Source organism: Microcaecilia unicolor, chromosome 5 (genome assembly GCF_901765095.1).
Source record: "Microcaecilia unicolor chromosome 5, aMicUni1.1, whole genome shotgun sequence".
Lineage (NCBI taxonomy): Eukaryota > Metazoa > Chordata > Amphibia > Gymnophiona > Siphonopidae > Microcaecilia > Microcaecilia unicolor.
The window spans coordinates 18586536-18600028 of NC_044035.1; the positions used below are offsets into that span (position 1 = coordinate 18586536).

Sequence of the window (13493 nt, forward strand, 5' to 3'; positions counted from 1 at the left end):
CCCAAGTGCCAGCCTGAGCTGTTTGTCACTCTCCTGAGAGTTCCATCAGCATGCGGACCACTCAGCGCATGCACACAGACCACTCAGTTTCACTGCACTGCTCACTGCCTCTACACCCAGTGCATTTTTCCTAGCAAGAAAGGTGCCGGTACTCAAATGCTAGGCCACCCTTCAGGGGTGAGATGATACTGAGGGACCCACCCCACAATAGCCAGGCCCCCTGGAACCAGTCACAGAATCTATGACAAGGCAGAATTTGTGAGCTCTTTCATTAAAACTTGGGGCCCCTGGGTCAATTTTAGCAGACAATGGAAAAGGTGCCGGTACTCAGTACCCCCAAGTACCCCCTCAAAAAAAAGCCCTGTCTACACCAGATCTAGAAGGAGCCAGGTAATCTTTTAACATTTAACCCATAGGGTTACACTAATGACCTTAAACTAACAATTTCCAGTGGCCTTTGCTAGTGAAGTTTCCGGTTGGAGGGGGCTGCCGTGGACGTCACCCATCAGTGAGAAAAAGCAGCCTGCTTGTCCTCGGAGAATTGTAGATATACCATCAGCACTAACATTGTACAGCACCAGAATTCAGAGAATTTCCTATTATTCTTGCTCATGAAGATCAAGGACTTCCAGTCAACAAATATGCTAAACGTTGCTGTCACATGTTATATTCATAGTCAAAATAATACTCATGAATTGATGATTTCTACTGAGTTCACGTGGATTCTCTTTAGATTCCTCCTGGGGGGGGGGGGGGGGGGAACATACCAGTGCAGGTCATTTTTCGGCGCGCCTTAGTAAAAGAGCCCTTTAACCAAGCTAAGTGTTAGTTGGCTACTCAAACCCAGAAACTCAATGCCAGTGCCTGGACATGGCCAGGCATCGAATTTCTGGGTTTAACGCCAGCGGCAGTCAGCAAAATGCTGATCACCACCGGCTGAATATCGGGCCCATTGTTCCTTTTCCATTTTGGACGGTTTTATAATAATAATAATTATTATAAGCAATAATCCAGAGTCAAAACTGTTAACAACCTTTCACGCAAGGTTCTGAACTACTATACATTTTAAAGCATCTTATTGGGATGAGAAGTATATATTCCCCAAATGATTATTTTTATAGTAGCATACTGCAGTGTAGTAAATTTAAAACGAATCGGAGGAAATTTTTCTTCACTCAACGCGTAGTTAGACTCTGGAATTCGTTGCCGGAAAAAGTGGTTAAGGCGGCTGACTTAGTGGACTTTAAAAAATGGTTGGACGGCTTCCTGGACGTGGGAATAATCAACTATTTCTGGGATAGGCGGGACGAAATGCTTGTTCTTTTGGCTGCTGTCGGAGACAGGGTGCTGGGCTCGATGGACCCTTGGTCTGTCCCAGCATGGCGATGCTTATGTACTTATCACTGGTCAGCGCTCACACCAGTGCTATCAGGTGAACTAGAAATAGAGCTTTGTTTAAAAACGGTCACTTTTGAAAAACACAGAAAATGGTTTGTAGCAGATGAACTTAAAGTTCAGGTTAAGGTTTATTGATTTGTATTCTGCCTAGACCTAGGTGTCAGTGTAATTATACAATAAGAACTGAGTGCCGATTTCAGCACCAGGAGTTACGCCTGCTGAAACTAGGTATAATTCCTGGCAACCAATTTGCAGCGCACATCCCCAGTATTCTATAATTCTGTGCACAAATTTTAGAAACAGCCATGACCCACCCATGGACCTCCCATGGCTACACCCTGTTCTCAGTTGTGCGCTATGGGATTTGGGTGCACATTGTTATAGAATAGTGCCTGGCAAGATGTGTGGCCAAATCCAAATTGGTGACAATTAGTGCCATTTAGCACTCAATTATTGGCACCGATTGGCATTTTCGCCAATTAAGTTGGGCACACATCTTGGATCAGCGCTTAATTTTGGGCGCTATATATAGAATCCAGGGGATTAAGTATTTATCTACGGCGAAGTCCCAGGCTACATGACAGACCTCATAGATCTACCAACTAGAAACACAACCGACCATACCTAAACCTCCACTAACCAAACTGCAAAGGACTCCAATACAAAGCAACCTACGCATCCAGCTTACATAAGTAAGTACATAAGTATTGCCATACTAGGAAAGACCAAAAGGTCCATCGAGCCCAGCATCCTGTTTCCAACAGTGGCCAATCCAGGTCACAAATACCTGGCAAGATCCCAAATAAGTACAAAAACCTTTATACTGCTTATCCCAGAAATAGTGGATTTTCCCCAGTCTATAATGGTCTATGGACTTTTCCTTTAGGAAGCCGTCCAAACCTTTTTTTAAACTCCGCTAAGCTAACCACCTTTACCACATTCTCTGGCAATGAATTCTAGAGTTTAATTACATGTTGAGTAAAGAAAACTTTTCTCCGATTCCTTTTAAATTTACTACATTGTAGCTTCATCGCATGCCCCCTAGTCCTAGTATTTTTTGAAAGCTTCTCTTATATAACCACACAACTATGGAACTCACTGCCAAAAGCTGTGAAAACAACCTACGACCATCTAAACTTCAGGAAATCACTAAAAACCAACCTGGTCAAAAAGGCATACCCTACCGACCCAACATAAATGCCTACACTCTGCAACACAGCAAAACCAAAGCTCGTAATAGACACTATTGGGCTCATTTTCAAAGCACTTAGACTTACAAAGTTCCATAGGTTACTATGGAACTTTGTAAGTCTAAGTGCTTTGAAAATGTTCCTCTATATAACCTATCCTCTCTTCGATCCCCATTGTGCCCCATTTCTTTCTCTACCGGATTTGGTGAACGCCTTTACGGTACTATGTAAGCCACATTGAGACTGCAAATAGGTGGGAAAATGTGGGATACAAATGAAACATAAATAAATACAATAAAAACATAGAAATAACATAACCAAATGAATAAAACACAAATTAAAATAACAAGGCTCAAAAATACTTAAGCCGTCATGCTATATTCATAACCTACCTTGTGGTTATAAGAATCTGCCACATACAGTAAGCTTCTTTTCTTGTCCCATGTCACCCCTAGGGGGTGCTGCAGTTTGGCATTTACTCCAGTGCCATCAACATCACCAAAAGCAAATAAGTTCTAAAGAAAAGAGATGATGGTATTCAGCATTTGGAGTGCTACGGCTGACAAACAAACAAACTTTCTCATTTGTTAGCATACAATTCAAATGAGCTTCCCTATAAGTTTTAGACTGTAGGTTGGCTTCATATCCATCTTTATTTGGTCAACTACCAACACAAAAATGGGCTACCGTTAAGACATGTTAATTTTACCATTAGCCCCATTTATTGGTAACTACAATAGGCCTCACTGCATAAAACAGCACAAATTAGTGGTCACACGTGTTGATAGTAGCACCAGTGGCGTAGCCACGTGGGGCCACGGGGGCCTAGGCCCCCGTAGATTTGGCCCTGGACCCTCCTGCCGACAACCCTCTCGACCCCTCCCCCGCTGCCAACCCGCTGCGCAAGGCTTTGTTCTGACTGTTTCTGACGTCCTGCACACATCAGACTCACAGAAGCTTGCTTCGTTCTGTTTCTGTGAGTCTGATGTGCACGTCAGAAACAGTCAGAATGAAGCCTTGCGCGGGAAGAAAAGGACCTCGGCTGGCGGGGGTTGGGGTCCCCCGCCAGCAAAGGTAGGCGGGGGGAGGGGGGGTCAAGAGTGGAGGAGTGGCCTAGTGGTTAAGGTGGTGGACTTTGGTCCTGGGAAACTGAGGAACTGAGTTCGATTCCTGGCACAGGCAGCTCCTTGTGACTCTGGGCAAGTCACTTAACCCTTCATTGCCCGCCACATTGAGCCTGCCATGAGTGGGAAAAAGCACAGGGTACAAAATGTAACAATAAAAAAAAAAAAAAAAAAAGAGGGTCGTCAGCAGGGAGGCGGGTCAAAGTTGTTGTTGGTGGTGGTGGTGGCGGCGGCAATGGCAGGGGATGTCGGCATAGGCGGGGGGAGGGGTCGGTGGTGCTGGGGGGGGGGGCTAAAATTTGCCCCCTCACGTCGGGCTGTGGACCCCCCTACCGCCGAAGTCTGGCTACGCCCCTGAGTAGCACATGGTAATATCTACATCACTTAATTGGTAGGCTTCTTTGTACGCTAAGGGGCCCTTTTACAAAGGCGCGTTAAGGGCCTACATGTTTCCAGTGTGCACCAAATTCAGCTGAAAACACACGGTAGAAAATATTTTCTATTTTCTACCATTGGGCGCCTACCCAGCGGTAAACAGCAGTAGGAACACGCTGCATACTTACCGACCGGGTAGCGCGTGAGACCTTACTGATAAGTCAATGGGTGGCAGTAAGGTCTCAGGCCAAAAATGGACTCGCGCTTGTTTTCAGTTTGCCGCACATCCATTTTCCGGCCCAGTACAAAAATCCCTTTTTTCCCCAGACACAGTACAATAAGGGTTTGGTGCGCACCAAAAATACACACCCACGCTGCCGTAGGCCGGTTTTTGGCACGCCTTTGTAAAAGGGCCACTAAATGTTACACTGTTCATTTCTGGTGTTTATAAATAAATGGTGCAACTACACAGATTTCACTTATGCAGGATTACGTATTGTGCTTGTACGTATTTTATATTTTTATTTATTTAAAACATTTCTGACCTGAACTCTTACAGTTTAAGCTGGGGTACAATACAGATATATAATGTTTTAAAACAATGTCAACATAATACAGTACAATGAGAATCACACAAAATCGTCATTTCATCAGTAACATCAGGACAAAATTTACAAACACCAGAATTGTTTTCAAAATCATCAACAGAACACAAATTCAAAATTTGCATCCATCAATGATATCATTATATTATGATGTTCAGTGTTCAGTTTTGGAGGCCGTATCTTGTTAAGGATGTAAAAAGAATTGAAGCGGTGCAAAGAAAAGCTACGAGAATGGTATGGGATTTGCGTTACAAGACGTACGAGGAGAGACTTGCTGACTTGAACATGTATACCCTGGAGGAAAGGAGGAACAGGGGTGATATGATACAGACGTTCAAATATTTGAAAGGTATTAATCCGCAAACGAACCTTTTCCGGAGATGGGAAGGTGGTAGAACGAGAGGACATGATATGAGAATGAAGGGGGGCAGACTCAAGAAAAATGTCAGGAAGTATTTTTTCACGGAGAGAGTAGTGGATGCTTGGAATGCCCTCCCGCGGGAGGTGGTGGAAATGAAAACGGTAACGGAATTCAAACATGCGTGGGATAAGCATAAAGGAATCCTGTGCCGAAGGAATGGATCCTCAGGAGCTTAGTCAGGATCGGGAGGCAGGGCTGGTGGTTGGGAGGCAGGGATAGTGCTGGACAGACTTGTACGGTCTGTACCAGAGCCGGTGGTTGGGAGGCAGGGCTGATGGTTGGGAGGTGAGGATAGTGCGGGGCAGACTTATAGGGTCTGTGCCCTGAAGAGGACAGGTACAAATCAAAGTAGGGTATACACAAAAAGTAGCACATATGAGTTTTATCTTGTTGGGCAGACTGGATGGACCGTGCAGGTCTTTTTCTGCCGTCATCTACTATGTTACTATGTTATCTACTTAATCACTTCTTCATCAACATAATTTTCGTATGAACCTTAATAGCAATAATTCTGAAATTCTTCTCCGTTAATATGATTGCCATAACCTCACTAAGCCCACTCAATTATTAACACACACCGTCTATAACTACCCTACCAACTCTCTTCCTTCTTCCCTCTCCCCTTCCTTAATCGCTACACACTACTAACTATATCAGATATCCAGTTATGACTATGCTACCAAATCTATGTAAGCCACATTGAGCCTGCAAATAGGTGGGGGAATGTGGGATACAAATGCAATAAAATAAAAAAATAATATTCCTATGCACCTTCTCTGTTATATATACTCTGATTCTTTATTCCATCAATGCAGTGGTGTAGGACGGGGGGGGGGGGGGGGGGGGCGGTGGGGCGGTCCGCCCCGGGTGCACGCCGCTGGGGGGGTGTCGGCTCTGCTGGATCACTGCTCTCTCTGCCCTGGAACAGGTTACTTCCTGTTCCGGGGCAGAGAGAGCGGGGAACCAGCGGAGCCGACGCAGCTCCCAGCAACGTGCAGTCAGGGTGGATCAGCCCTCCCGCCCGTCCCTCGCCACTTTCCAAGGTAAAGGTGTGCTCCCGGGGGGGGGGGGGGGAGGTGTGCCCCGAGGGGGGGGGGTGCCGTGCTGCACCCGGGGGGGGGGGAGGTGCGCAGCGGCAACCCGCCCCGGGTGTCAGCTGCCCTCGCTACGGCACTGCATCAATGTGATTGTAGTTGTATTATATTGTAAGCCACATTGAGCCTCCAAATAGGTGGGAAAATGTGGGATATAAATGCAGCAAAATAAAATAAATAAAAGCCTGAAAAAAACCTTGTCTTTAGATTTTCCTAAATGCACAAAAATTTCCTGCAAGTCTTAGAACAGCAGAATATTCTATTCGAATGGACCACGCAATATAAATAAGTAATGAAAGACATTCTCTACTTTTTACTGATGTTTTGACTGATTTTAGTATTTTTTGGAATACTGGTGGGTTATCAAATACCTAATAAATATAAACACATACATATAAAATTTAAAATGTATGTTTAGAGAAAAACTGAAATCAGGCTACTAAGTTGAACAGCTCCCCCAAATAGGATGAGAGAGTAACCACCACAGAAAGCCAAGCCCCATTTACATGTTTGTTGACATAACTTCCACGCTCACCTTATCCAAAAATCCTATCATATTTATAAATCTAAAAGTTATAAATACTGTAGAAGTTCTCTATTTATAAACCAGTCCATTCAACTTCTATATTGAACCCCTTAGGTATAACTGTGTTCCATGAAAAAATGTAGAGATGTTCTTTCCATATCAACCGTCTGCTTACATCACATCCACACTGTAATTCAAACTATTTCCGATATCGAAAGCTGAAGCTCTGCCAGTTGATGGCATGCTGACATCTACTGCTGCAAGAGTTGGGCATCTATCCACAATGTACAAATAATGTTTAGATATTCTGCAATTCTATGTTTAACTTTCCTCCTAGTATGTCCCGTATAATAATATGCATTCTCTCTATTCCAACGCTCTAAATTAATTTCCTTGTGAAGACACGAATAAACTAATTCATTCAATGATAATGGGATATGCATAAAGGAATCCTATGCAGTAGGAATGGATCCTCAGAAGCTTAGCCAAAATTGGGTGGCGGAGCAGGTGGGGGAAGAGAGGTTGGTGGTTGGGAGGCGAGGATAGTGGAGGGCAGACTTATACGGTCTGTGCCAGAGCCAGTGATGGGAGGTGGGACTGGTGGTTGGGAGGCGGGGAATAGTGCTGGGCAGACTTATACGGTCTGTGCCAGAGCCAGTGATGGGAGGCGGGACTGGTGGTTGGGAGGCGGGGAATAGTGCTGGGCAGACTTATACGGTCTGTGCCAGAGCCAGTGGTGGGAGGCGGGGCTGGTGGTTGGGAGACAGGGATACTGCTGGGCAGACTTGTACAGTCTGTGCCCTGAAAAAGGCAGGTACAAATCAAGGTAAGGTATACACATATGAGTTTATCTTGTTGGGCAGACTGGATGGACCAAGCAGGTCTTTTTCTGCCGTCATCTACTATGTTACTATGTTATATACATTCAAACCCCAGAAGCGACTCTTTTCACATGAGGTACTCTGCCTTGTGATTCGCTTGAATCATCATCGGTCTAATTTTTTTAATTTACCAATATAAGAACATAAGCGTTGCATTAATGGGACCGACCAAAGATCCACCAAGTCCAGTATCCTGTTTCCAACAGTGGCCAATCCAGGTCACAAGTACCTGGCAAGATCCCAAAACAGTGAAACAGATTTTATGCTGCTTATCCTAGAAATAAGCAGTGAATTTTCCCTAGTCTATCTTAATAATGCCTTCTGGACTTTTCTGTTAGAAGACATCCAACCCTAACTGCTTTTACCACATTGTCTAGCAAAGAATTCCAGAGTTTAATTACACGTTGAGTGAAGAAATATTTTCTCTGATTTGTTTTAAATTTACTACTTTGTAGCTTCATTGCGTGCCCCCTATTCCTAGTATTTTTGGAAATAGTAAACAAGCAATTTCACGTTTCCCCTCCACTCATTATTAGACCTCTATCATATCTCCCCTCAGTCATCTTTTCTCCAAGCTGAAGAGCCCTAGCCACTTTAGCCTTTCCTCATAGGGAAGTCATCCCATTCCCTTTATCATTTTTATTGCCCTTCTCTGTACCTTTCCTAATTTCACTATCAGGTTTATTTTCAAAAGAGAAGGGCGCCCATCTTTCAACACAAATCGCAAGATGGGCGTCCTTCTACCAGGGTCGCCCAAATCGGCCTAATCGAAAGCTGATTTTGGGCGTCCTCAACTGCTTTCCGATGACCAAAGTTCACGGGGGCGTGTCAGAAACATAGCAAAGGCGGGACTGGGGCGTGCTTAACACATGGGCGTCCTCGGCCAATAATGGAAAAAGGGCGTCCCTGACGAGCACTTGGCCGACTTTACTTGGTCCATTTTTTCTTGCGATCAAGCTTCAAAAAGGTGCCCGAACTGACCAGATGACCACCGGAGGGAATCGGGGATGACCTCCCCTTACTCCCCCAGTGGTCACCAAACCCCTCCCACCCTCAAAAAAAAACCTTTTAAAATATTTTTTTACAGGCTCTATGCCAGCCTCAAATGTCATACCCAGCTCCTTGACAGCATTATGTAGGTCCCTGGAGCAGTTTTAGTGGGTGCAGTGCACTTCAGGCAGGCGGACCCAGGCCCATCCCCCCTACCTCTTACACTTGTGGTGGTTAATGTTGAGCCCTCCAGAACCCCCCAAAACCCACTGTACCTACATGTAGGTGCCCCCCTTCACCCCTTAGGGCTATGGTAGTGGTGTACAGTTGTGGGGAGTGGGGGGGGGGGGGTTGGGGGCTCTCAACACACAAGGTAAGGGAGCTATGCACCTGGGAGCAATTTCTGAAGTCCACTGCAGTGCCCCCTAGGGTGTCTGGTTGGTGTCCTGGCATGTGAGGGGGACCAGTGCACTACGAATGCTGGCTCCTCCCACGACCAAATGGCTTGGATTTGGTCATTTCTGAGATGGGCGACCTTGGTTTCCATTATCTCTGAAAAACGGGGACGACCATCTCTAAGGACATCCATCTCTAAAGTTGACCTAAATGTTGAGATTTGGGCGTCCCCAACGGTATTACCGAAACAAAAGATGGACACCCATCTTATTTCGATAATACGGGTTTCCCCACCCCTTAGTGAGGATGCTCTCAGGAAAACTTGGGCATTCGATTATGCCCCTCCAAATCTTTTTTGAGATGCGGTGACCAGAACTGCAAACAGTATTCAAGGTGCAGTTGCACCATGGAGCGATACAAAAGCATTATAACATCCTCATTTTTGTTTTCCATTCCTTTCCTAATAATACCCAACATTCTATTTGCTTTCTTAGCTGCCATTGCACACTGAGCATAGGGTTTCAACGTATCGTCAATGATGACACCTAGGTCCTTTTCCTGGTCGGTGACTCCTAATGCGGAACCTTGCATCACGTAACTATAGTTCAGGTTCCACTTTCCCATATACATCACTCTGTACTTGCTCACATTAAACATCATTAATCATTTGGACGCCCAGTCTCGTAAGGTCCTCTTGCAATTTTTCACAATCCTCTTGCGGTTTAACAACTTTGAATAACTTTATGTCATCAGCAAATTTAATTACCTCACTAGTTATTCTAATATGTAGATCACTGACCCCAATATCAACCCTTCTACTACTACTACTACTACTATTTAGCATTTCTATAGCGCTACAAGGCGTTCGCAGCGCTGCACAAACATAGAAGAAAGACAGTCCCTGCTCAAACAGCTTACAATCTAATAGACAAAAAATAAAGTAGCAAATCAAATCAATTAATGTGTACAGGAAGGAGGAGAGGAGGGTAGGTGGAGGCAAGTGGTTACAAGTGGTTATGAGTCAAATTATTAATAATTAATAAATTATTATTAATACATTATAAAAACCTAAACTGCCCAGGGGCTAATCCCAATCAACCCCAAGCTCCCCACAAAAGGCCTCAATCACTGTCTTCCGACTCCATTGAGAATACTGACTATTTAATCCTACTCTCTGTTTTCTATCCTTTAACCAGTTTTTAATCCACAATAGAACATTACCTCCTATCCCATGACTCTCCAATTTCCTCTGGAGTCTTTCATGAGGTACTTTGTCAAATGCCTTTTGAAAATCCAGATATCGACCAGCTCGCCTTAATCCACATGTTTGTTCCCTTGACTAAATCCATGTTGGCTTTGTCTCATTAATCCATTCTTATGTATATGATCTGCAATTTTCTACCATTTTGGCCAGCACCAACATCAGGCTTACCGCTCTGTAATTTCCCGGATCACCTCTGAAATCTTTTTTTTTAATTGGCGTTACATTGGCCACCCTCCAATCTTCTAGTACCATGCTTGATTTTAAAGATAAATTACATATTACTAACAATATTTCTGCAAGTTCATTTTTCACTTCTATCAATATTCTGGGCTGTATACCACCCGGTCCAGGTGATTTGCTACTCTTCAATTTGTCAAATTGCTCCATTACATCTCCCAGGTTTAAAGACATTTGATTCAGTTTCTCTGACTCTTTCATTCCTAAATCTCACATTAAACATTTATTAGGAACTTATCTGCATAATACCAGGCCGACATGGGCCATGTTTCGCATTGTTGTATCAAGGCTGGTCCTCACAACTTTGCTATAACATATCTTTTACTGCTGCATTTTAAAGATTATCATATAATAATATGAACACAGGCATTTAATACAGTTATATAAATTATGAGGTGTTGCCATTAGAAGTATGACTCAATTTTAAAAAATTTACCACTTTCTTATTTTTGTTTATTATGTTGATTTTGGTCCTGGGGAACTGAGGAACTGAGTTTGATTCCCACTTCAGGCACAGGCAGCTCCTTGTGACTCTGGGCAAGTCACTTAACCCTCCATTGTCCCATGTAAGCCGCATTGAGCCTGCCATGAGTGGGAAAGAGTGGGGTACAAATGTAACAAAAATAAAATAGATACTATTGGAGATTCTACATGGAATGTTACTACTATAGGAGATTCTACATGGAATGTTGCTATTCCACTAGCAACATTCCATGTAGAAGGCTGCGCAGGCTTCTGTTTCTGTGAGTCTGACGTCCTGCACGTACGTGCAGGACGTCAGACTCACAGAAGCAGAAGCCTGCGCGGCCACATTGGTGATCTGCAAGGGCCGACTTCTACATGGAATGTTGGAATAGCAACATTCCATGTAGAATCTCAAATAGTAGCAACAGTGGAGGCGTGACCTAGTGGTTAGGGTGGTGGACTTTGGTCCTGAGGAACTGAGCTCGATTCCCACTTCAGGCACAGGCAGCTCCTTGTGACTCTGGGCAAGTCACTTAACCCTCCATTGCCCCATGTAAGCCGCATTGAGCCTGCCATGAGTGGGAAAGCACAGGGTACAAATGTAACAAAAATAAAATAGATACTATTGGAGATTCTACATGGAATGTTGCTACTATTGGAGATTCTACATGGAATGTTACTACTATAGGAGATTCTACATGGAATGTTGCTATTCCACTAGCAACATTCCATGTAGAAGGCTGCGCAGGCTTCTGTTTCTGTGAGTCTGACGTCCTGCACATACGTGCAGGACGTCAGACTCACAGAAGCAGAAGCCTGCGCGGCCACATTGGTGATCTGCAAGGGCCGACTTCTACATGGAATGTTGGAATAGCAACATTCCATGTAGAATCTCAAATAGTAGCAACAGTGGAGGCGTGACCTAGTGGTTAGGGTGGTGGACTTTGGTCCTGGGGAACTGAGGAACTAAGTTCGATTCCCACTTCAGGCACAGGCAGCTCCTTGTGACTCTGGGCAAGTCACTTAACCCTCCATTGCCCCATGTAAGCCACATTGAGCCTTCCATGAGTGGGAAAGTGCGGGGTACAAATGTAATAAAAAAAAAAAAAAAATCATTTTTTAGCAATTTTCTTTGCTTGATCTTCCTTCTTTGTAAGATTCCACCCCCTCCCCCCTTTTCTTTAACTGCCCTTATAGGGGCTACTGGTCAAATATGTTTGAACCCATTCATGCTTGTATTTATGGCTGTACTTTGTAATCATGTGATAAAACATGGCCATATTGTACTTTTGAATTTGCTTTTATGTTTGCTACTTTGCTTGTACAGCTTTTTAAAATTATGTATGCTTATTTGCCAATAGCTTATATTTTTTTTATACATTTACTATTTATTGGCTGTGGCTTTCATACTGTTAGCACTTTTTCTTACTGTAATTCTAGGTACATTTTTGTTAAAAGCATTAATGGATGTGTGTAACATAGTAACATAGTAGATGACGGCAGAAAAAGACCTGCACGGTCCATCCAGTCTGCCCAACAAGATAAACTCACATGTGCCATTTTTTGTGTATACCTTACCTTGATTTGTACCTGTCCTTTTCAGGGCACAGACCGTATAAGTCTGCCCAGCATTATCCTCACCTCCCAACCACCAGCCCCGCCTCCCACCACCGGCTCTGGCATAGACCGTATAAGTCTGCCCAGCACTATCCCCGCCTCCCAACCACCAGCCCCGCCTCCCACCACCGGCTCTGGCACAGACCGTATAAGTCTGCCCAGCACTATCCCCACCTCCCAACCACCAGCCCTGTGATAATGAGTTGCACTAAAAGGTGCCTGACCCTAATGAAAATCCATGTGAATCAGCATCCCCTATAAATTTCCATTCATCTACTCTACAGTACAGTTTGCTTTCATTGAAGTTATATACAGGTTACGTTGTAAGCAATCGACTGGCCACCTTGCCATTCCTAAGACTGCCAGCCTAGAGAAGTGATTTTCAACCTTTTTCATATTGAAGCACACTTACAAGGTGCAAAAATTGTCAAGGCACAACACTGGAATCTAACCCGTCCCCGCTAAGATCCATTCCATTCCTGCAAGTAATCTCCTTCATCCCCACCCATAGATATAATCTTCAGAAGCAGTTATTTCATTTAATTATTCTACTCAAATACATAAGAGAACCAATATACCTGCTACTGGGAAATGGGAGCAGGACAGACTGTTACAGATTCCTACACAGACACCACAGAATCCTTCACCTCAGTCGCAGATGCAAACATGACTCTCACCTGATACAAAATAGGAGGAGTGGCCTAGTGGTTAGGGTGGTGGACTTTGGTCCTGGGGAACTGAGGAACTAACTTCGATTCCCACTTCAGGCACAGGCAGCTCCTTGTGACTCTGGGCAAGTCACTTAACCCTCCATTGCTCCATGTAAGCTGCATTGAGCCTGCCATGAGTGGGAAAGCGCGGGGTACAAATGTAACAAAAATAAAATAGATACTATTGGAGATTCTACATG

The 13493-nt window shown here is 44.2% G+C and overlaps 1 protein-coding gene across 3 annotated transcripts in view; it reads right to left on the minus strand.

The window, feature by feature from the left end:
- NHLRC2 (NHL repeat containing 2) overlaps positions 1–13493 on the minus strand; it is a 211142-nt gene that overhangs the window by 47462 nt on the left and 150187 nt on the right. For all 3 annotated transcript variants that reach the window (XM_030202703.1, XM_030202702.1, XM_030202704.1), the window contains exon 8: positions 2981–3103. In XM_030202703.1, the coding sequence (XP_030058563.1) occupies positions 2981–3103 (123 nt within the window). The remainder of the gene's footprint in view (positions 1–2980; positions 3104–13493) is intronic.